The sequence below is a fragment of the Terrapene carolina genome, unplaced genomic scaffold (assembly GCF_002925995.2).
Source record: "Terrapene carolina triunguis isolate 2854851 unplaced genomic scaffold, T_m_triunguis-2.0 Scaffold23, whole genome shotgun sequence".
Taxonomy (NCBI): domain Eukaryota; kingdom Metazoa; phylum Chordata; order Testudines; family Emydidae; genus Terrapene; species Terrapene triunguis.
This window is the reverse complement of record NW_020664374.1, coordinates 30,394,791-30,419,169: the sequence shown is the minus strand read 5'-3', so window position 1 is coordinate 30,419,169 and position 24,379 is coordinate 30,394,791. Positions and strand designations below refer to the sequence as shown.

The window sequence follows — 24,379 nt, the reverse complement described above, 5'->3', positions numbered from 1 at the left end:
CAAGACCCACCAGGCAGATACCTGGGAAAGAATTCTCTAGAGCAACTCAGAGCCCTCCCCATGTAGGTGTTCCATCTCCAGCCACTGGACATATTTGCTACTTCCCTTCCCATAAAAAAATCCTTAGGTCAGATCTGTGCATAAGTGTACAATAGCAATAACAGAAATAGGCTATGTTTGAGGGGAAGAGGCAAAAAACTTTTCCAGGCCCACCCATAAATACTAAAGTCTGGTATTGGCTGTGCCCCTTTCAGTACACTAAGGCTACCTTCATCCTCCAGCCAACCAGGACTTGCCTTGTAACTCGTATATATCATGCACTGAAGTCCCTGCTATGCATGGGAGCAAGGGCTTGGAATAGAGAGATCATACTTGGGCTCCTTGTATCAGAGTACAGGGCACTACAGCTAGGTCATCAGGTGACATATTGTACTATTGGATTTTAATGGCTTTTGTAACAACATATTTGAAAGTACCTCAAAGAGTTTTGGGAACTTCCTTCATTGCCTGATCTTCCACCTACTTCAGTAATAAACAAAAAAGCTTAACTGAAAAAAGCATGAACAATTTTCCTGCTTGACATAAATGGTAAAATCAGTAAAATTTGACCTGACGTTATTTTCTCAATGGAATCATTTAGTGTGAAAAGCATGTAATTGGTAACATCTGGCTACTTGACAGCATCAATTTGAAAAGGACCTGGAGCTCCATGACACCAGTGCACAAGCTCATTCTCCCGCTCAATTGTCTCTCCCAGTTCAGGAGGCCAGTTGCTGTTCTGTTCTTGGTCCATAAGAAAGTCAATGCTCTGCCATACAAGCTCCTGATCTGCAGGCTGAAGGTACTCGTAATAGGACAGCAGCATCTGAAGGATGGATGAAAGGCCATGGGCTGCACCTGTAAAGAATAGAAATGGTTAAAAGAATTATTATTTTTGATCACAGATCCATCACACTGCCTCTTTCTACTGCAAATAATTTCTGTGTGGTGCAAATGGGTGTTCTGTCTTGTTTTGACAGTTATAATATTGTGTTGAGTAAAGGTCTTATACATGCAACTCAAAGATTTGTTACCACTTACATCTTTCAGATTCCTACATTTAAAGAAAAACTCAGTATGAATTCACTCATTCTCACTATAGAGTGGCAACATTTGAGAATAATGAAAATTAAAGCGCAGATAAAAGATTTCTCTACTGCATTTCACAAATACATAACAGCTGCAAACTCCTCGCTTCAAAGAGGCAAAGGCCCCAACCCAGTGAGGAGTCTCACAAAGTTTATGGATTTTTCCCTTATTACAAGTTTTTCTGCAGAAGGGAAATATTGGAGCCTAGTGGAATATGCAGTGTATAACTAGCACTAATCATTGCATTCATTTTAGATGGCCCACAAACAATATCTGTCCATTTACCTGTATGACCATTTGTTTGTTAGGAAAAGCAGACTATACACATTGTTTGCCTGCCAATGTCTTGTTTCTAAGTGGTCTATTATCTTGGTGTCAAAGCAATGCCTTGGTTTCTAAGTGGTTGGTATGTTCTACTCACCAAGGTATTCTGTTCCATAATAAGAGTACATGAGTGGGCATGGTTTCCTCTTCTTCACAGCATACTGCTTCCCAGATTCTAATATAGCCTGGCAAATTGATCTGATCTGCACTGGGGTCAACATCTAAGCAGAAAACACCAAAAGAGACAGATTGTTATAACAATTTTCCCTTTTAAAAGTTATACAGCTCCCTCTTTTTCATCCTGGCACATATATTAGAGCATTGCCTCTGTGTGCATGCTAGAATGTATGCTGTAATGTTATTAACAATAACAATCATTTATATAGTGTGGTAGGATTACACAACGTCTCACACATACAGGCCTAAATCCTGCTTCAACTAAGTCAGTGACAAAATTCCCATTGATTTCAATGGGATCAGAGTAAGGCCCAATGAAAGAGAGATGCTCTCTCTTCCACAGATTTTACAGTCTAAGTGAAATGTGATAAACAAGCAGAAGATGAGAGACAAGACAACAGCTCAGGGAATGGAGAGTGTGCAGTTACTAATGACAAGGAGAAAGGAGAGATTCTTAGAAAAAGTGGATTGTAAGGAGGAGCCGGGGGCTTGGTGGATGAATGCTGACAGGCTGTTCCAGGCATAAGGAACAACATGTAAGGAGCTTTTAAGCAACATAACACGAGAAGAAAGGGAGAAGGTATTAAATTGGAGGAAGGCGCATTACATTTTCTTGTTTGTTTCATTTGTAGTTGTAGCTGAGGATTAAGTGTTGGTATAGGAGACACTTGGGTTAAGGAACAGCCTATCACACTACATGTCTGGGTGCATACCTCTTATCTCAAGGCAACATTTCTGAAAATAAAGTGGTTAGTGGTTGTACAGCTGGTTAGAGGGTAGCTGTTTGCAATGCTTTATCACCACAAACAGGTCAAAGCTGCCTTTGTGATTATTGATTGGTAAATAATTGGATGATGGCCCACCTTACAGCATTAGAAGGAAAAGGTGGCTACCTATTAATTTGTTTCATAGGAGATGTACTTTTTCAAGAACAGACTTTGTATCTCAGTAGTCAATTAGGAATCTGTTTTACATTTTCTTAATTAGGGCTCTAATGATATGCACTTTCCTGTGTTCATTAGCAATTTCCTCTCTACCACTCACATCTGTTACTGGCTGACCTTCACTAAGGAAGCTGAGAGAGGTTCATTTCTAGGCATTTTAATTGCCTGAATCATTAATTCAGGTGTAGTCTGTAGGAAAAAAGCATTTCACAAATAATCCCTTTTCCCCTCTTGTGAAGAGAGAAATAGAAGAGAAAAGTGACATCAGGAGGCAGAGAAATAAAAAAGGAATATAATGAATCCTGACAGGACTAGTAACAGAAATAAAAATTAATGATAACCTTACCATTGCTCCTTTCAAACAGTCTCAAATAAACTACTTGTGCTATAGGACTTATAATGAGCTCTTCATTTTAAAGAATGTTTTTTGAACTGTCAAGTATGCAGGCAATGTTCTTGAAAAGTTATGCACCCTTGTCGGATGAGCAAAATGAGGCGAATGTAGTTGGTGTTATTTAGGCCTTGACAGGAAGAAAACGGTTGGAAAATCTCTCTCTGTTACCTCACTTATACCCAAATAAAGTGTTCTCTGCTACAAACTGCTCAAAGTGACTGTGATATTTGTACACCCCCTTGCACAACAGAACCCTGATCAGAGTTTTTTAGTGTTACTGCAATACAAACGAATAAGGTTATTAATAATCATAGACTTCACTCATTTATTGCTAGTATCACCTTAGTCTAGTCACCTTAGGTTCACTGCGTTTGCACCAATGGCTCTGAATTCTTTTCAGTTTTGTGATTATCATACAATCATAGAAATGGAGGGCTGGAAGAGACCTCAAGAGGTCATCTAGTCCAGCCCCCTGAAATGAGGCGGGACCAGGTATACATAAACCATCCCTGACAGGTGTTTGTCTAACCTGTTCTTAAAAACCTCCAATGACAGGGATTCCACAAACACCATTGGAAGACCATTCTAGAGCTTAACTATGCTTATAGTTAGAAAGCTTTTTCTAATATCTCTAACCTAAATCTCTCTTACTATAGATTAAGCAGATTTCATCTTGTCCTGCCTTCAGTAGACACAGAGTACTCTTTGTAACAGCCATTAACATATTTGAAGATTATTAGCTCCCCCTCTCAGTCTTCTTTTCTCAAGACTAAATATGCCCAGGTTTTTTAACTTTTCCTCAGAGGTCAGCTTTTCTAAACCTCTTATCATTTTTGTTGCTCTCCTCCGGACTCTCTCCAATTTGTCCACATCTTTCTTAAACTGTCATGCCCAGAACTGTACACAGTACTCCAGCTGAAGCCTCACCAGTGCAGTGTAGAGCAAGATAATTACCTCCCTGGTCTAACACCCTGACACCCTGGTTAAAATACCCCAAAATTATATGAGTCTTTTTCACAACTGCATCACACTGTTGACTCATGTTCAATTTGTAATCCACTATAACCCCCAGATGAGGAGTAGTCAATAGGTGGACCGCGGGCCCAATCTGGACTGCCAGACCCTTTTGAACGGACCCCAAAAATCTTTTAAATTTACTTATTATTGTTGGGGTTTTTTATTATTTTCTCTGGAATCTAGGCCTTCACCAAGAAATCTGGACTTTGACAAAAACTAATTGATTACCCCTGCCCCAGATCCTTTTCAGCAGTATTACTGCCTAGCCATGTATTCCCCATTTTGCAGCTGCTCATTTGATTTTTTTCTTCCTAGGTGAAGTACTTTGCACTCGGCTTTACTGAATTTCATCTTGTTTATTTCAGATCAATTCTCCAATTTGTCAAGGTTTGAATTCTAATCCTGTCCTCCAAAGTGCTTACAACCCCTCCCAGCTTGGCATCATCTGCAGATTTCATAAGCATACTCTCCACTGCATTATCCACGTCATTAATGAAAATATTGAATAGTACTGGACCCAGAACTGACCCCTGTGGAGCCCATTGGATATGTCCTCCAAGTTCAACAGTAAACCATTGATAACTACTCTTAGTTTCAGTTAGGCTTGTGTTAAGAATCCTAAACAATTTTTCTTTTGAAAAGAAATATGAATTAGGGGCTTGTCCTCAGATCCTCCATCACAGTGTCTTTAAAAAAACAAAAAGAAACAAAAAAACAGTGTCATTTAATCCTGGACCTCAAACACAACCATATGATCATTGCATGGTATTATTACAGGGCAGAATTAAGCATGCTTGGGTTATTTAATGTGCATTTCCATAAACACACTTGGATTTCTTTTAAATTTAATCTCGGCTCACAGTTGCCTGGGAAAATGACTTCTCTGTAATGTTTTTATCCTAAATTATTGATATATGCTCTCAATCTTAACTCCATTTTAATATTTTTTTCCCTGGAAATTACTGTAGTATTGCATTTTATTTGTGATTTTCCTTTGAGCCATCAAAAAAATAGACAGAAGCACCAACTGCAAATTGTTAAGAAGGATAAACTGTATACCAACTCCAACCAACTCCAAACCATCTGTGAGATGTTTGATGGTGAAAAAAATAAGGCCAGTAGGGAAATGCTCTCGTAATCCATACAAATCCTTGTCTTTCAGGTAGCTGTAATTCTGGTAAACTGTTTTTTCCCAGGCCACTTCAAAGGCTGTCAGATTTAATACACGTTGGTCATTCAGTAGGTGGCATTATTCCCTTTAAGGCAATAGCTGAATGGCAGTGAGAAGCATTGCACTTCTGCAAGTGCTATTTTTCAGATTAGATTTATGTGGATATAAAAAGTTCTATGGGATCTTTAATAACAGTAGACGTGTTAATCTTAATATCCTCACTACATTTCAATGCAGATCATTACAATCTGCCTGCCTACATTTTCCCTGCAATTTCAGTTGAGTAGGAAAGGCTTTTTTTCTCTTCTGAAACATTGAGTAATGTTGCTGTGTGGTGTTAAACAGCTACTGTTTTCTGGTGATGGATGAAGTGATCTCCTAGAGCTCTTACTTTCTCAATCACCCTTAAATACACCATTTAAGGACTTAACTACGCTCGGTCCATAGTCTCTCCATTTGTCTATTTTGTCAGTCCAGAGTACCTGTCTCCTTTCATGAAGACACCCCCTGTGTTTAGCAACAGGTTCCCAACTAATTTAAGCCAAGCATCTCATTCAGTAAATAAATAAAACCTTACTAAAAAACCCACCGGGAAGTGTTTGGTCTATAATGACCATTTAACCCTTCTGGCTGTTCATTACCACATGGTAGAATTGCTCATCCTTTTCAGGTTGGACACCCTTTATTCAAAGTCAAACATTTTCATGATTCTTTTATACATTTACCATAAAAGAGTAAAAAAAAAAAAAAAGTATCAGTGAGGACAATGTTAAGCCTATCTCATTTGTGTGTGTGCGCTTGCACGCGCATAGAGTTTGATAGAGAATACTTACCTTGAAGGGTAAGGGTGTGTGGGGAGTGGGGGAGAGAGATTTGCTTTGCTTAAGATTATAATACACTTTTCAACAACTCATGACCTTTATGACTGCATTTAGGGGTTCTGACTCCCCCCTTGAGAAACACTACTATATAGTACTGTGTACCATACCTGCTGCCTGATTTGTTTTGTTACAACTATATTGTTGTACTGCATTGTGTACATCTATGACAAAAAGTACTATGTAAGTGCCAAGTATTATTATTTAATAATTTGTGTGATCATAGTTCTAGAATGGTGATTTTCAACCTGTGGTTCATGGGCCATTAGGTGTTTGCAGACTATGTCTAAGATTTTCAAAGGGGTTCGCACCTCATTCAAAAATTTTTAGGGGTCTGCAAATGAAAAAAGGTTGAAAACCACTGTTCTAGAATGTAACATTTGCATTTATTGCATGATACCAGAAGCCTTGTTTTATGCATGTAAAAGTTACTGGCTATAGACTTAACAGATCAAATCTCTCCCTGATGTTACTCTAATAAAGGGATCTAAATGATTTCAACCATATATTTCTTGAAATATGTCAAAAATAGCAATTGAAATTTGAGCCGTACTATCAAAAGGCTTTGTTTTGAAATCTCATCATGAAGTATTCTGAACACCCAGCAGAAGGAGCTTTTGACGCAGCTATCGCATGCACACTAGCTGTAAAATGAAGAACATTTTTGTATGAAGGAGGCCAGCTGACTCCAGCATAAAGATGGGCTGGGGCCAGCCCAGTAGTCTAATGACAGTGTGCTGCATTGCAGAACACCAACATTCAGTTCTCAAGCCTCGTAAGCCCTGTCTCTTACTGCCAGGCCAGCAGCAGCTGTGAATGTTTCACGAACCTTTTCATGGAATGTACTGCTCACTCTTTGTCTTTCAGGTGATCCCAAAACAGAAGCCATAATTGAAAGGGTGTGAGATGTGGGTTCTCCAAGGAAACCAGAGGCCTCCTGTCTGGATTGGAAGGCTTCACCGTTACAAAGATGGCAAGGGCCTAATTCTCCACAATGTTACTTCCGTTTGATTGGTATACAACTATTTTAGTGCAGTAGAAGTATTTTGCTATCTGCATCCCTTCCAAACAGTGGCAGGCACATCACATTTTTGACACCATTCCCAGAAGTACTGATTCTCAAGTGATACCGTCTAGAATGGCACTGCACTGTTGCTAATGCAGATTGGCTGATGCTGTAACATCACTAAGAAGAGAAAGGCAGAACACACAAACTGATAACAGACAAAGAGAGGGAGAGGCAAAAAAACAAGAAAGCCAAGCAATAGCCTGTGAGCACAGTATGACCCTGGAAAAAGCTAAAGAGAGAGTTTCTGGGTCTGCTGATTACAGAGGCTGAAAGCTCAGATACGACTCTTTTTGTTCTTGATTTCTCCTGTATTCAGAGAAGCAGAACTTTGTGCACTTCTTGTAAATAAACAAGACTGCATCAAAGAGAGTAACCGACTATCAATTTCTATTTCTATCTGGAAAATCCCCAGAGCCCCACAATTTGACTAGCTGCTTAGGTTGAAAAGGGGCAACATTACTTTTTTCTTTAAAAAAATGTCAGATCCCTTTTTTCTTTTCTTCTGACTCACGTCCCTTGTCTTGGCAACAATACAACAACAAGAGGGCCACTCTCTTTTATGAGACACTAATCCTGATTCCAACCTGAAACCACAGGCTGCACTTTATCCCTGGTGAGGGAACCAGATAATTGCTGAAGAAGACAGTCCAACACTCTCATAACTGCTAGCATGCTATGATAGCATATCTCACTTGCCTGGGGCAAAGAGCACCAAAGTCATCATCTTCTGCACTCAAACTTGCCCTTTAAAGAAAAACAAAAAGTAAATTTCCAGGACCTAGGGCTGCAAACAAAGCCTTAAAAACATGAAAGGAGCATAACTAATGCCATGGCTACACGCCATGGGGTGAGAGTGTGAGAGTAGTGAGTTGGGCCTATAGGGATGGCCTCCATCCATTTACTCTGCCTCAGAGTTCAACACTTGAGCAAGTAAAGGAAAAATTACAGTCACCTTGTTCCAAACTCCCCTTATCCTGGATCATCCTAAGGGAGAGAGAACAAACATCATTGGCTCCTCCAGCCTCCCCTCTCCTAGGCCATTCCGTTCCTCACACAGTCCTCCACTTAGACGAAGGCCAGATCCAGAATACTCTTGTTCTACTGCCCCGCAACTTCCTCCTATGGCTGCCTGTAGCCACCCAGCTCTAACAATGCACTCCCTAGGCCTAAAGAAGGGAATAGAAGGTCCCAGCAGCTCCAGCTTCCCTTCCTAACCAAGGGAAGTGGCAAAGCATAGCTCCCAGTTCTTCTACTGGGGCTGGGAAATGATGCTGCAAATGGAGCAGCCCGGAGGTGTGAGGTGCCTCTGGGCTCTGGAGTTGGCTTCTATCCCTCTGTCACGCCCCGATGCTATAGGCTTTAATTAATAGAGCCGTGTAGTCTCAGACTAACCATCTCCAAATACCATACCTACCCAGTGTTTTTCCTGCAGAAAATGCTACAACAGAGCACTGATCAGGAATATAATCCAGAGCTCAATTTTAACTACATATGGTTGAGAACGCTCCCAAATTAAAATATTCTGGGATGGATGAAAAAGCATGTCTAAAAATAGCAAGCATGGAAGATTTGCAAATTAACAGAGACACAGCTATAGCCTTGTGTAGCGGGGCAGTCAGCCCCACTCTGGCCCTGAAATAGTTAAAAGTTAGGCCTTGGAGAGGGCTGGGGCTGACAGCCAATCAGAGAAGGCTGGGAGGCAGCCAATCAGGGCCAGGCTGGGCCCTATAAAAGGGCTGCAGGGCCAGATGGCAGTCAGTCTCTCTCCAGCTTTGGAGAGAGATGGACCTGGCTGCCTGAAGGAGAAAAAGGTACCTTCGACAGAGCAGTGCTGGGGAAGGGGCAGGCTGAGCTGGGGAGCTCAGCCCTGGCTACCTCCCAGGCTGAGGCCTGGCAGGAAGGCCTAAGGAGGTTCTGCAGCTACAGGAAAAGGCAGCAGGTCCAACCCCCTAGCCAATGATGAGTGGCCAGTTTGCTTCTGAGTAAAGAGGCTCGATGAAGACTGGGAGTAGCCACTGAGGGAAGGTGGATATAGGGGGGTTGGGGCCAGAGCCCTGGGCCCTTTAAATCGTCGCTGGAGCCCTGGGCAGCGCTGATGGGATGGCTGGGGGACGCTGACCCCTCCCATCCCCGCCCCTTCCACCTGAGGCCCCGCCCCTTCCGGGGGATGGGTCGGGGGAGAGGCAGAGCCAGCACCCATACCTGTAAGAGTTCAATTTTATTTTCACCCCTGCTCAGCATCTCACAGGACCAGGTCCAATGAGATATAAATATATGCTGTTTGGTTATGTAGAGTATAAATGTTTTCAGAGAAATTTTCATACAAAGAAGAATGTACGCTTCTGTAAAGGAACTGCCCTAGACTACTGACTATTTCACAAATACACACTTAAATTCAAAGGTACCACTAAATAAAGTATAAGAGTAAAATTAGGCATTGGAAAATTGTCGTCAAGGAACAGGAACAAAAGAGGAAGTATAATATATTTTATCATGTGTACATGCATTTGATCTCTAAGGGATTTAACATGGAATTCTAGCCATCTATTAGACAAATGATAATGCTCTCAACATTCTTCCAAGATGACATTTGGTTGGGAAAAGCAATGGGACAAAATATTGTGTACTCTTTTCATATGCCTGATTTGTAGCATACTTTTCATCTTTTCTTCTTCTCATCTCTCCAGGGAAATAAAAGACAGAGTCCAGAAAACAAGTGAACATATTAAACCTAGGAGATAAGCAGCTCTTTAATTTTTTGTCATACTCAAGTACATAAGTGCTTGAACTAGGGGTACTGTGGGTGCTGCTCCACCCCCTGGCTTGAAGTGGTTTCCATTATATACAGGGTTTACAGTGTGGTTCAATGGCTCTCAGCATCCCCACTATACAAATTGTTCCAGCACCTCTGCTCAAGTACGCCTACATTTTCCAACAACAAACAGGATGCTATTGTTAACTGCAAATGTAAAGAAAACAGCAACAGACCATATGCTAGCAGATGGTAAATTACCATGGTATTGTGAATTGCCAACTTAACACCGAACAGGGGAGGATGGCGGGGTTGTTTTATGATGTTATATAATGTGGTAGTCTTTTGTGCTCTAAGGAGTTACACTTAAGCAGGATTTTAAAAAATAGCCACATAATTGACAGGACTTCACCTTCAGAATTTGTCAGCTTGTGAACTAAAGAGAACGCTTTATACAGACAACAGTAGTGTTGTGTTATAACTACTAAACAAAACCAAATGAAAAGATAATTTCTGAAGATAAAGCTCCAAGATAAAGAGCAGTAATAACACACTCTAAAGATAAAATCCCCACTAGGGATCATTTTTAAATCAAGGTAGCTTTTAGGATGACTTGTTAGCAGATTACATACTTGCTTTTTCAAATGTAATTGATGGAATCTGATTTACTCCATCTCTGCAGAGAAATACAGGGAAGAGCTATTAAAGTCCTAGGAGTTTCACTATTTACCCAACAAAAAGTTTAATTTATACCAGATACATGGACAATAATAATTCAAACATCTATATTTCTCAGAGCACATAGGTATATATGAATGTGTTTTTGTACAGTACTGCACCAATCACTATGGTATCTAAGTGCCTGCTGAAATACTCTATAAAAATTATACAATAATCCAATTTACTGAACATAGTTCCAGCTTATTGTATACATCAACTTTACACAGCAATTGTGTATGTCATTAAGCTTTGCCCATCATTTTTCCTCATAACAACCATGATAGTTCAAAAGGGGACAAACAGAGGGACTATTTTAGAAAGGATTAAGTTGGAAGAAAATAAAGTGACATAATGAATACGATAGGTGAGGAGTGCTAAGGTTTTGTTGATACTTCTTTAGGAATATCTGCTTAATACACTCATGGCTCAACTAATAGCATTATTTGGGGAAGATATTGCACCCCATACAATCTCTATTCATAGGTCAATTTAGACTGATAATACTGACCAAAATTAGGGATTTGGAGCCAACACCTGGTTTCATTAGAGTCAATGTCAAAACTCTCAGTGACTTTAACTGGATCAGGATTTGGTCCCTTAGTGCTGGCAAACACTATGTAACCTACTTCAGCACTTATGTTAAAACATTCACACTGCAACTCTTCAGAGGAACATATACACCTGCTGCAAAAATATTTCAACTTCACAGGCCAGATTCTGACCTCACAAACGCTGATGTAAATCTGGAGTAACTCCACTGGCTCCTATGAGTTGACAAATAATTTGCTTGGTAATCTCCAAAGTGAAACTTCTTTAACCAAATTAACAAAATAGCGTTACTATTCAATTCAATCATTTGATCCTTCTAAATTTCTGCAGTTCTATGTCTTGCCATTGGGAATTTAGCCAAACTCTCCTTAATCTCAATGGAAGTTGTGGAGTTAAATCTCCCAATCAGCTCTGAAAATTTTGGAATGAATGTAAACCCTTGTGCCTCAGGGCATAAGACAGTCTCTCTAAGGCCTGGTTTACATTATGAGGTTAGGTTGAATTTAGCTGCATTAGGTCGATTTTATAAGGAATGCGTCTACGCAACCAATCCCATTCCGCTGACCTAAAGGGCTCTTAAAATCGACTGCTGTACTCCTCGATGAGGGGAGTAGTGCTAAAATCGACCTTCCTGGTCGCAGCACTGTGCAATTTGATGGCATTGGCCTCCAGGAGCTATCCCAGAGTGCTCCAATGTGACCGCTCTGGACAGCACTTTCAACGCCGATGCACTAGCAAGGTACACAGGAAAAGCACCGGGAACTTTTGAATTTCATTTCTTGTTTGGTCAGCATGGCGAGCTCAGCAGAACAGGTGACCATGCAGTCCCAGAATCGCAAACGAGCTCCAGCATGGAGCTGTTACCTGGGGTTCTTTCAACCCAAAACTCTTGGTAACTTTACTCTGTGCGAGGAGGTGTCAGGAAATAAATCAGGGGAGACACGGCCATCTGACTGATAGATGGCTGGCACAAACAGGACAACACAAGAGTGCTTTCACTTAAAGCGAAACTTTACTAGTCTCAAGCACTTACACACGTCCGCAACAGCATTAGTAAAACACCCAACCCTTGATAATTACCAAAGCTGAGTGTGGCTCTTGAGTGGCACAGTGGCAGCCCGTCTGCCAGCGGGGAACACAAGATGCATCCAGAGGGAGAGACCAGTCCCGAAGAGTCCCCCCCACAAAGGAGTCCCCCTATCTCAAGCTTTTTCCCCTTATTTATACATTAGTAATACAATGACACGTCCCTTACAGAAACCTTATTAAGTAAGCAGTTTTAATGATCGAGCAAGAGGTTCCTTCTGATTATTGATTAACCAGGTGTGGGTTTTTCCAGAGCCTGCATCCTTGAGACCTCAATAGACATTCCTGAGGCATATCCTACTCTTTTAAAACGCATGTATCAGCAACTTCAACACAATTCTTATCAGGAAGGACGCGGGGCCAAGCTGCCCTTTCTGTGGCACGCCAAAACCCCCTCCTGCCTTGGTTAAGACTTGCTTTTAACATCTTGCTGACTAGGCTGTCTTTAACAATAAGTCATAGTGGTTTCAGGCACTTTACTCGTTTGCCAAAGTCTCCCCATACAGAGCGAACAGGAGACACTGGATCTGATTTCTGTATGGGGAGAAGAATCTGTGGAGGCAGAACTCCGATCCAGTAGAAGAAATGCTGATATATATGCCAAAATCGCACAGGGCATGGTGGACAGAGGCTATACCAGGGACACACAGCAGTGCCGCATGAAAATTAAGGAGCTCAGGCAAGCCTACCAAAAGACAAAGGAGGCAAACAGTCACTCAGGGTCAGAGCCCCAGACATGCCGCTTCTATGATCAGCTGAATGCCAGTGGTAGGGTGGGACCCTACCACTCCCCACCACTGTCCGTGGACACCTGCAAGGTGGCAGCCTCACGCAACACGGAGGAGGATTTTGTGAATGAGGAAGGAGGAGGAGAATGTGCAGCAAGCAAGCATAGAATCCATTCTCCCCGGCAGCCAGGACCTTTTCCTCACCCTGGAGCCAATACCCTCCCAGGGCGAATTGTTCCCGGACCCTGAAGGTGGAGAAAGCACTTCTGGTGAGTGCACATTTGTAACTACACTACAGGGGTTAAAAGCAATTGTGTTTAATGTTTGATTTACCCTAAACAATTGGGATGCATTCACGGCCAGTACAGCTACTGGAAAAGTCTGTTAACGTGTCTGGGGATGGAGTGGGAATCCTCCAGGGACATCTCCATGAAGCTCTCCTGGAGGCACTCTGAAAGCCTTTGCAGAAGGTTTCTGGGGAGGGCTGCCTTATTTCGTCCTCCATGGTAGGAGACTTTACCATGCCAAGCCAGTAGCAAGTAGTCTGGAATCATTGCAGTACAAAGCATGGCAGCAATTGGTCCTGGGTTTTGGTCGCATTCATGCAACATTCGGTCTTTATCTTTCTGTGTCAGCCTCAGGAGAGTGATATCATTCATGGTCACCTGGTTGAAATAGGGAAATTTGTGTAAGGGAACAGTAATCCACTCCGTTTGGTGATTCCTGGCACATTAGACCCCGGTCATGCTGGGCTGTTTGCGCTTGGCTAAAAGGGATCATCCTGGAGGGGTGTGTGTGTGCGCGCGCGCTGCACATCCACCCCAAAACCACAGCCCCTCCTTTTAAACAGCAAACCCAACCGGCATTGGTTGCTATGGGAATGGAGGGCGCTGCAGTTTGAAACCATTCCCACATGTTATGAACGCGGAAGAAGCCAACCCCACGCAGGGCCGGCTCCAGGCACCAGCTTACCAAGCAGGTGCTTGGGGCGGCCACTTTGGAGAGGGGCGGCACGTCCAGCTGTTCGGTGGCAATTCGGCGGACGGTCCCTCACTCCTGCTCGGAGCGAAGGACCTCCCGCCGAATTGCCGCCGCAGATCGCAATCGCAGATTTTTTTGTTTGTTTTGTTTTTGTTTTTTGTTTGGCTGCTTGGGGCAGCCAAAACCCTGGAGCCGGCCCTGACCCCACGTACCCTTTGGCTTACCATGGCTGCCTGGAAACCGAATTCTGTTGCCCAGCCATGTGTGATGTGTCACCATACTGGCAGGCGCTCAATATAAAAGGCAAAATGCGACCTTGTACCTATAACACATGTGCGGTCTGCTGTGAATTGCTTGATTCACTGTGAAAGAGTCTCCCTTTTGTTCTCAGAAATGTATCTTCTTAAATTCTACTCTCCTTTTTCCCCCCCTGCAGCTGCAAATGTTTCTATGCTCCCCGTATCAACTCTGTCCATGAGGTTATCGCAGATTAGAAGGTGAAAAAAACCACACTCGTGATGACATGTTTTCAGAGCTCATGCAGTCCTCCTGCACTGATAGGGCACAGCTGAATGCTTGGAGGCATTCGGTGGCAGAGGCCAGGAAAGCATTCAGTGAGTGTGATCGGAACACGTAGGAGGAGATGCTGAAGCTAATGGGGGAGCAAATGGACATGATCAAGTGTCTGGTGGAGCTGCAGGGAAGGCAACAAGAGCACAGACCGCCGCTGCAGCCATTGTATAACCACCTGCCCTCCTCACCAAGTTCCATATCCTCCTCACCCAGACGCCCAAGAACGTGGGGGGCAGCCTCCGGGCACCCAGCCACTCAACTCCAGGGGATGGTCCAAACAACAGCAGGCTGTCATTCAAACAGCTTTGATTTGTAGTGTTGCTACAATAAGCAATGTGGCCTTGCCCTTCCCTCCTCCCCCACCCCACCCGGGCTATCTTTTACTAGTCAGCGTTGTCAGTGATCTCAAGGTTTTTTTAATAAATAAAGGATCAATCGATTCAGAACAATAGTGACTTTATTTCCTGTGCCAGCTGTGGTCAAAGGGGGGTAGGGGGATTGGCTTACAGGGAAGTACATTCACCAAAGGGGGTGGCTTTGCATCAAGGATAAACACACGACTGTCACACCATAACCTGGTCAGTCATGAAACTGTTTTTCAAAGCCTCTCTGATGCGTGCTCTTCTAATTGCCCTGGTGTCTGGCTGTTCAAAATTGGCCAACAGGCGATCTGCCTCAAACTCCCGCCCCACCATACGTGTCTCACCCTTACTCTCACAGATATTGTGGAGCACACAGCAAGCAGCAATATCAATCGGAATATTGTTTTTGCTGAGGTCTAACCTACTCAGCAAACAGCGCCAGTGCCCCTTTAAATGTCCAAAGGCACATTCTACCACCATTCTGCACTTGCTCGCCTATAGTTGAACTGGTCTGGGAAGAAAGTCCCTCCTTGCAGCTTTTTGAACAGCCTGGAGTTCCGAAAGATGTGAGCGTCATGCACCTTTCCCGGCCATCCCACGTTGATGTCGGTGAAATGTCCCTTGTGATCCACCAGTGCTTGCAACCCCATTGAGAAGTACCCCTTGCGGTTTATGTACTGTTTGGCAAGGTACTCCGGTGCCAAGATAGAGATATGGGTTCCGTCTATCGCCCCACCACAGTTAGGAAACCCTATTGCAGCAAAGCCATCCACTATGGCCTGCACATTTCCCAGAGTCACTTCCCTTCTTAGCAGAAGGTTATTGATTGCCTTGGCTACTTGGATCACAGCAGCCCCCTCGGTAGAGTTGCCCACTCCAAATTGATTCCTGATTGACCAGTAACAGTCAGGCGTTGCAAGCTTCCAAAGGGCTATCACCACTCGCTTCTCAACTGTCAGGGCAGGTCTCATCTTGGTATTCCTGCGCTTCAGGGTGGGGAAAGTGGCCTTATGCATGTGAAAGTTTTGCAGCCACAAGGAATCATCCCATACCTGCAACACTATGCGGTCCCACCAGTCTGTGCTTGTTTGCTGGGCCCAGAATCGGCATTCCACTGTATCAACATGCCCAATGCCGCCATGATATCCCAATTGCCACATCCCATGCTTTCAGGAACATCTGTGTCCATGTCCTCCTATCTTCCTCGTGCTGGCGGCTCCTAGCTAGGCTCTGCACATACTGCAGGATAATGCACGAGGTGTTTACAATGCTCACAAAAGCAGTGTGCAGCTGAGTGGGCTCCATGCTATGGCGTCTGCATGGATAACCCAGGAATAAAGGTGAGAAATGATTGTTTGCCGTTGTTTTCAAGGAGGGAGGGGAGACTGACGACATGTACCCAAAACCCCCGCGACAATGTTTTTGACCCATCAGGCATTGGGAGCTTAACCCAGAATTCCAATGGGCAGCGAGGACTGTGGGATAGCTACCCACAGTACACCACTCCGTGAGTCGATGCTAGCCACGGTATTGACGACACACTCCACCGACCTAATGCGCTTAGTGGGGACATGCACGATCGACTGCATAAAATCGGATGCTAAAGATCGACTTCTATAAAATTGACCGAATTTCGTAGTGCAGACATGCCCTAAGTAACGGGGTTTAGGAAGAAGCTTTCCTTATGGACAATGCATTCCATGACAACCTTCTGCAGAGTTTCTTGCACCTTCCTCTGAAGCATCTGGCCACACTGTCAGAGACAGGATACTGGACTAGATGAACCAATGGTCTAATCTATTATGGCATTTCTGTAGGGGCAATGTCAGTGTTCCTATGAGTCATATACAGTGTGATCATGATCACTGTACTGCATGACATATCTGTATATGTAGCCCAAGGTAGCATTGGCCTTCTTGATGCCATACTGCACTGCAAACTCACGCCTATTGGCCTGATTCTCCACAATCTTGCATCTACTATAATTATTCACTCCTACCCAGACTGAGTGCAAAGCACCTGTGAAACATCAGCACTGGTATAAGAGAGCGTAGATTTCATAGACACATTTTTATACCTACCTGGCACAGGTGCAAGTGACTACACAAGGTATAAGGCACCGGCAAATGAGGTTCCAGTATGTATTCAGAAGGGCTTTTCCAGCATTACTTGGACATAGGTTTTGCCCTTAATCTGCAACACAGATAGTGTGTATTTTCCCCAGATATAATCAGCACTTTTCAAAATTGAATCTTATTTTATCTCTATTTTTAATCTCTTCTGATCTCGTTGTACTTTTCCCTCTGTCCTTATGGGTATTTGTTGCTTGTCTCAGCTTAGACGCCAATGCAAGTCTCATCCTGCTTACTGCCTCTTCTGGATCACTAATATGACGACAAATTAGACCAGACCCAACATCAATCTACAGGAGCCCATTAGAGATCATCTCTCAACTTTACATATTACATTTATCATTACTTTTGAATATGGTCTTTCAGCCAATTTCCAATCCACATGACAATGCTCATGTCCAAATCAGCTTGGATTCAGTTTTCAAGGAAGATTACATTTGACATGGCATCAAAAGCTTTATTAAAATCTAAACAGGGAACATCTACTGCTTTTCCATCCGTTACTAATTCTGTTAACAAAAAGTTAAAGTTTGTCTTGCAATATTTATGTATCTATGTAAGTCATGCTGCTTTATATTCACAGTTCTATTATTCTTTTGATATTTATGGAAAGAATGACATCTAGCAGTATATCTAAGTAGTCACTGATGAGGAAGAGGATACCCCCCAAAAAGGTCTGGTTAAATGAGGTAAGCCACAAAATAAACTCATTCAAAAGTAATAAAATCTTAAGTGAATCATTTTCAGGTGGTGTCAGCAATACGAAGCAAAAACAATAGAAGATAACTCCACATTGCGCACTATGCCATTTTTATTTTGCTTACTGATTTGCAATTTGTGCCATGCATATAAGCAATTGAGTAGAAATACCATCAGAAGCTAGGGAAAGAATGCTGATAGGGTAAGGGGGAAAGATTAGATGAAGGTTATACAGTCCTCTAAATCATGTGAATTTTAGGCTACTATTTCACTCTAAACCAGGGATTGGCAACCTTTGGCACGCGGCCCGCCAGGATAAGCCCCCTAGCGGGCCGGGCCGGTTTGTTTACCTGCCGCGTCCACAGGTCCGGCCGACCGCGGCTCCCACATCCCTCGGCCCGCGCTGCTTCCCGCCGCCCCCATTGGCGTGAAGCGGCCAACAGCTGCCAGTGGGAGCCGCGATCGGCCGAACCTGCAGACGGGGCAGGTAAACAAACCGGCCTGGCCCACCAGGGGGCTTACCCTGGCAGGCCACGTGCCAAAATTGCCAATCCCTGCTCTAAACCATGGTAGAAATTTTGACCGGATGCTAGAGCTAAGCTTTTCCTATGCATAAGTGATACTGACACAAAGACAATTCTGAAACATAACAGAGCAACAAGAGAGAGTCTTCTGTGGCAAGAAGACTACAACTGTGTTCATTAATATAAATATAATTCAAGTCAGTCTCAAATAAAGACAATTCAGACATCATTAGGATCAGGGATTCAATTGAGGAAGAAGAGTGGGTGACACCTTTTTAAACATAAATTAGTTAATATGGAGTAGTAAAACAAACTGGAAGGGTGGTTTCTCCTTGTGAAATGTTTGAACCTTGCATACAGACAAGGTGAAAGCCTTGTAATTCTTTGCTTTTTGCAACTCACTCTCAGTTGTTAGGGCACAGAAGCTAAGTACACCTTGGGAAAATGAGACCGCTGTGTCAGGTTTCCATAAACAAACCTCTCATATTTTACAAGGAAAGAAGGGGGGGAAAGTACCAGCCCCAGAACAAGTCACAGCACCACCAGCACTAATACATAATAACCCACTGCATTTATAGATGACCTGTCATCTCAGAATCTAGAAGTGCTACCATCATCTCTGCCTACTGATTGCATGGTACTAATTGTCCCGGTAGCACTAAATTCTCTGCTCCACCTCCAGTGGGTTCGTAGTTGGGAGGAAGAAGGCTTTTCCAGCCACTTATGGACATGATGATGACATTTGTGTTTTCTGAGTCACTTCAGGTGAGCCACACTACAACTGTTCATTTAAGACATTTCCATTATGACTCTTCTAAACATTCCAATGCCTACATATTAATGTTTTGATGCCCTCTGAAGCCTGTGCTCTACAGGGGGGGAAAAAAAATCACAGTTTCAGACAGCACCACATGACATGCAGGCCTGAATATCTGCTCTATTGGCTCAGTCCTAAAGCGTGCCAAGTAGATCTGTTTAAAAGTTTTCCATCAACATTTCTTTTTTATTAAAAATTGTAGGAATGTGTTGTTCCCGAATCGTATGCCCACGAGAACGGCAAACTGTTCCCTTGGCAACGAGGCAGGAGTGACCTTGTCCCAGTGTCTGTATTTGGGAAACTTATTGGCAACCTGACATCACCCTCGCAGCTGGTGTTCACGCGCTCAAGAGATGGGTCCGTTATCTTGTGTGCATGTATATTGCCTGGCTTCTCTATGCGCAGAAATGTAACCACTAAGAAGAGTTGTAAACAAAGTAAGGAGAAGAATAAAAACCCCAGGAAAAGTTTTCCTGGGAGGCTTTTTGCTTCAGGCTTTTAAAGCTCTCTAGCTACCAGAAACCTGGTGTTCTATTTCCTTTCCTGTGTCGTCGCCACAAAAAATGGCCCTTTTTCCACAAGGAAAATTGCTATTTAATTCTAAATTATCTGTTTTTGGTAAAATTCTTCTCTTGTTGACAAAACAAAAACTGTTACTTGAAAAATTTTGGTAAAAAAAATAAAAAAAAAATCCCACACACATACCTGAATATTTTCCACAAAGTTGCAAACCACATGAAATTATTTCTTTCAGAGTTTCTCAGAGAGAATATTTACCATTTTCTGATCAGTTGTGATGCTCAGCAAAGTGGCCCCAGTCCAGGAAAGCACTTGAGCACAGTTGAACTTGTGAGCAGTCCCATTTTCTGTACCCCTTGCCTGTCATGTGAAATGTATTAAGCTCTTAGGTTTTCACTTTGCAGCACATGGTGCACACACAGCACAAAGGGAAAGAAGCAAACCACAGCAAGCACTAGCATGGCTGCTCAGCATCATCCTTTTTTGCACACTGTCCGTTGCCAAGTGAAACTTACCAAAAAGTCTGGTCAATTTCAATTTGCAGATCTGCTGCACAGTCACCAGAGTGGACTGGAGCTATGCAAAGGAAAACCTTGACCAGGGAATGAGAAAGATTATCACAAATGGGAAGGAAGCAGAGGCTAGAGATTGATAAAGGAGAAAAAGAGAGGTACAGAAAAAAACAAATGAAAAATGCATGAGGCACCAGGCCAGGCATGGTGTGGAAGTGCAAACAAGAGGAAAATGGATCAATCAGAACCAGGAGGGAAATGCTGCTCCAGCCAGACAAGACAGACAGACAGACAGATTCACAAATCACACAGAGACAAAGCAAAATTTGTTCTTTTTTTTCCAGGACCACAAAGAAGAGGAAGAACAATTTATGAATAAAATAGAAAGAAGAGTATGTGTGTGTAAATATACGTTAGTGTGTCTTGGCAGCACCTAGTCTCCAGTTAATGTCATTGTTTCCCCCTTCCCTGCATTTGCCCTATGCAGTTAGAATGTTAGATAGCCGTGCAGTCTCCATAACCCTAGTTGTCCCTTTCTATCAGTCACATGCTTAGTGCTCAGAAAGAAAAGAAAAGAAAAAGTCTCCTCACCTTGTTTATTATCATACAACTTACAGTCCAACCCAAACAAAAGTCTTGCAGCCCTCCCCAAGACTCCATAGTTCTAGGCCCTTTGGCCCTTCCAAGTGCACTGAGGGGAAAACCCTGGGATTTTCCTCTCCTCTTGTATCAGAGGCTACAGCCCTGAAGCAGGGCCTGGGTCTGTTGTCCTTGTAGTTTTCTCTTCTTAGTTTCTCAGGTAAAGTCCTTCACAGACTCCATTCCGACCAGGCTGCTACCTAAGCTTCTGAGGCAAGCTACCACGCAGGTCTCATCTCTCCCAAAGTGAGCAACAGCCTGTCTCTTCAATACACCCTCCCCCGCAGGCTTGAATGCGGTTCACATGGTCAGTCACATGGTCCTTCCCAGTCAAATGCCAAGGGACAAAACTCATCGCAGGTGGGACCCTGCACCTTCACTCCTGGGGGGAGGGATAGCTCAGTGGTTTGAGCATTGGCCTGCTAAACCCAGGGTTGTGAGTTCAATCCTTGAGGGGGCCACCTAGGGATTTGGGGCAAAATCAGTACTTGGTCCTGCTAGTGAAGGCAGGGGGCTGGACTTGATGACCTTTCAAGGTCCCTTCCAGTTCTAGGAGATAGGATATCTCCATTAATTTATTTATTTATTTAAAGGCCCATCTCACCCTGTGACAATGCCCCTTTTATTGCAAATAATTCATGTGCTGATTTCTTGTGTACTACAACTAATAAACATAGAGGAGAAGATTTGAGGGAGGGAGGGAATAGACTGGGAGATTTGGAGAAAGGAAGATAAGGCTATGTCTACACTTAAAATGCTACAGTAGCTGCGCCACTGTAGCGCTTCAGCGCAGACAGTACCTATGTCAACGAGAGGGGTTCTCCGAGAGGCGGTAGCTAGATCGACGCAAGAATTCTTCCATTGACCTAGCACTGTCTACGCTGGGGGTTAGGTCAGTATAGCTACATCTTTCAGGGGAGTGGACTTTTCACACCCCTAAGAGATGTAGCTATACAGCTGTAAGTTCCTAGTGTAGACCAGGCCTAAGAGAATAAGTTGTGTTTGGGAAGCTGGAGGAGGGGAATTTTGAGGCGAGAGAGAACGAACACTATTGGCAGGGAAGGATTCTGGAAGGAGATATGAGAGACAGGGTTTGGAAAGAGGGAGAAAAGAAAAAAGTAGAGTACATTTGAAAAAGGAGAAGAGATTGGAGGAATTTGGGAAGGGGCACCAGGGAAAGTGAGGAGAGAATGAAGAGCTTGGAGGTGAGAAGGAGAGAGTGAGATGAGTTTGGAGAAAGGGTTCGTAGACATGGGGAAGGATGTGAGTGGGGCTTAGAGAGTTTAATTTAGTATAATCTACCCCTTCTTTTGGCCCTCCTTGGAGTTCAAGTCACAGTAACTTAGAATCCCTTAGACTCTGGGGAAGAAATTCAGGGGTCACATGTAATGGGTGTATGTCAAGAGTCTAAATTGATCAGCCAAAAGGTGCAAGTTTCAGTATTTTAGATTCCCTTAGACTTAACTCTGAATTTGACCCTAACTATTTGCTATGTGTTTTTATTTTTTTAACTCTACCACTAAATAGTAAATTTTAAAAAATAAATGACCACTTTTGTAATACTTATAGATCAAAAATACTACAAAGTCATCCCTAGTATAACCCCATTTAGGTTTTGTCTTCTGGTTCTGTAGCAGTTAAACAAATATTATTCACAGATATCTTTGATGATATCCTCACCACTGTCCAAACAGTGATGGGCCAGTTTGAGAAAGCTCTAGATCAAAATTAATATTGATTCAGCTCTCTAAGAACAGGAAAAAACAAAATCAATACTTAGTTCAAGACGCTGAGGAAAGTCTTTTTTGCTGTTTTGTCAGTTAAGAATTTTTCAGATGCTTTTGTACTTGAAGATCTTGCATCTGATTTGAATTTAAAATATTGAATTTGCCATATGCATATTAGGCCCCCATCAACACTACAAATGCAACTACAAGTGATTAGCTCCTGAGACAAGAAAGCAGTATAATTCCCATTTTATAGATGGGAAGCCTAAGCATACAAAGATTAAGGACTAGCCTTTCAAAGGTGCTGGGCACTGATGCTCCCATTAATTAAAACTGGAGCATAGATGACTTGTTCAAGGTCACATGCATCTGTAGCAAAGTCAATAATTAAACCCACATCTCCTGAGTTTCAGTCCAGTGCCTTTACAACAAGATCATCCTTGCTTCTATGAGAACACAATTCTAATGACCCTAATACTACCTCTGATTATGCTGGACTATGTTGCTAGACACTTTCAAAAAGATAGAATTATTTCTGCTGACTCATGCTGGCAGGTGGGTCCTACTAGTTTATCCAGGATATACAGGGCATCCCTCTTTGAGGGAGAAGGACCTAGAGGCAGGAACAGAAGGGTCCTCCAGAACAAACCATATAAACAATGGGTCTGGGGAGTGCTTACACTGAGGCCTGGGAGGAACTCCACTTGTTTACCTCCTGTTTTAGTTTATAGTGGGGCCAGGATGACATATCATGACAAACTGTCGTGATACAGTACTCCAATGAAGTTCTATAAAATATGTTGTCCCATCTTACTACCAAGAAAGTAAAGTGTTACAACACAGATGCCCTGAATTGCGCCGGACAAACCTGGATTGGCTCGGTTAGCATTGTACGGTAGACAGGCTCTTAATCAATCAGCTTTGCCAAATCAAGAAATAAAGAAGCTTACATGAGCATTCAGGAAACAAAAAGTAAGGAGATTGATTATTTGGCCTATTTGAAAAGAAGCTTCTTGAGTTGTAGAAGTTGGTAAACTGTAATTTTGGATACCAGTCCACAGCTCTTCTGGTAATGATTCCCTTGTTATACTTCATATATTTGCCCAGCATCACTTACTTGTAAGTGGGGTACTTAGATGGCACAATTTTAACTACTAGTATTAGGGAAGTAAACTGCAGAATACCACCAGTGCAGAACACTGAACACCTACCATTTGCCACTAAATGATGCACTGACTAAATAATCTCTTTATGTTTTTTCTATCCCCAGGCCCAAATATTCTTAAGAATGGCTTCTACTTCCTGTGCATCAAAATCTAAGCATGATCATGCTTACATTTCCTGACTGCAGTGCACTAGGGACTGAATCACTACCCTCAAGTGTACTAGTTACAATTAAACCCCTGACATGTAAAGCCACTGAGTTAGCGAGGGAAGACATGAAGAGATAAATCAGCCATACCAGATGGCTAAATGCCTTGAACAGCTAGAGGGTGTATTTAAAATTCACTGTCATGATTCAAACTTTTTATTTTTGTTGGTCAGAAATGCTATCTGACAGTCAGTTAATCTTGTTCACAATGCATTGCTCTTCAGCAAGAGATACTAAACCATTAATATCAGGGATGCTGAGCAACTGCAAGAAGAATTAATTTACACTTCTTCTCTCATACACCAGAGTATTCTGACCTGAGAAACAGCAAATGACTCAGCAACAGCTTGGATTGCTATTAAGATACTTTATGATATATTTGTCTACACTGAAACAGCTATTCCAATTCTTTTGCCACTGCTACTCAGATGAAAAATAATCAGTTCAGTAGTTACTACCTGAAAATAATCTTACACTACAGATATGAAATAACTGCCTTTGGGGGAATATTTTAATTGTATTCCATCTTGCTGGACTGGACTTGAAGTTATGTCTCACCACACAATGTTACGTCCCATTCCCATC

General features: G+C 42.8%; 1 protein-coding gene across 1 annotated transcript in view; it reads right to left on the bottom strand.

Annotated features, from left to right (window-relative positions):
* Positions 1–24,379, bottom strand: part of LOC113406167 (lanC-like protein 3) — a 39,404-nt gene that overhangs the window by 4,957 nt on the left and 10,068 nt on the right. Inside the window, exons 2-3 of the mRNA XM_026649222.1 lie at positions 1,550–1,673; positions 700–897 (exon numbers count right to left, since the gene is read on the bottom strand). Of these exons, the coding sequence (XP_026505007.1) occupies positions 700–897; positions 1,550–1,673 (322 nt within the window). The remainder of the gene's footprint in view (positions 1–699; positions 898–1,549; positions 1,674–24,379) is intronic.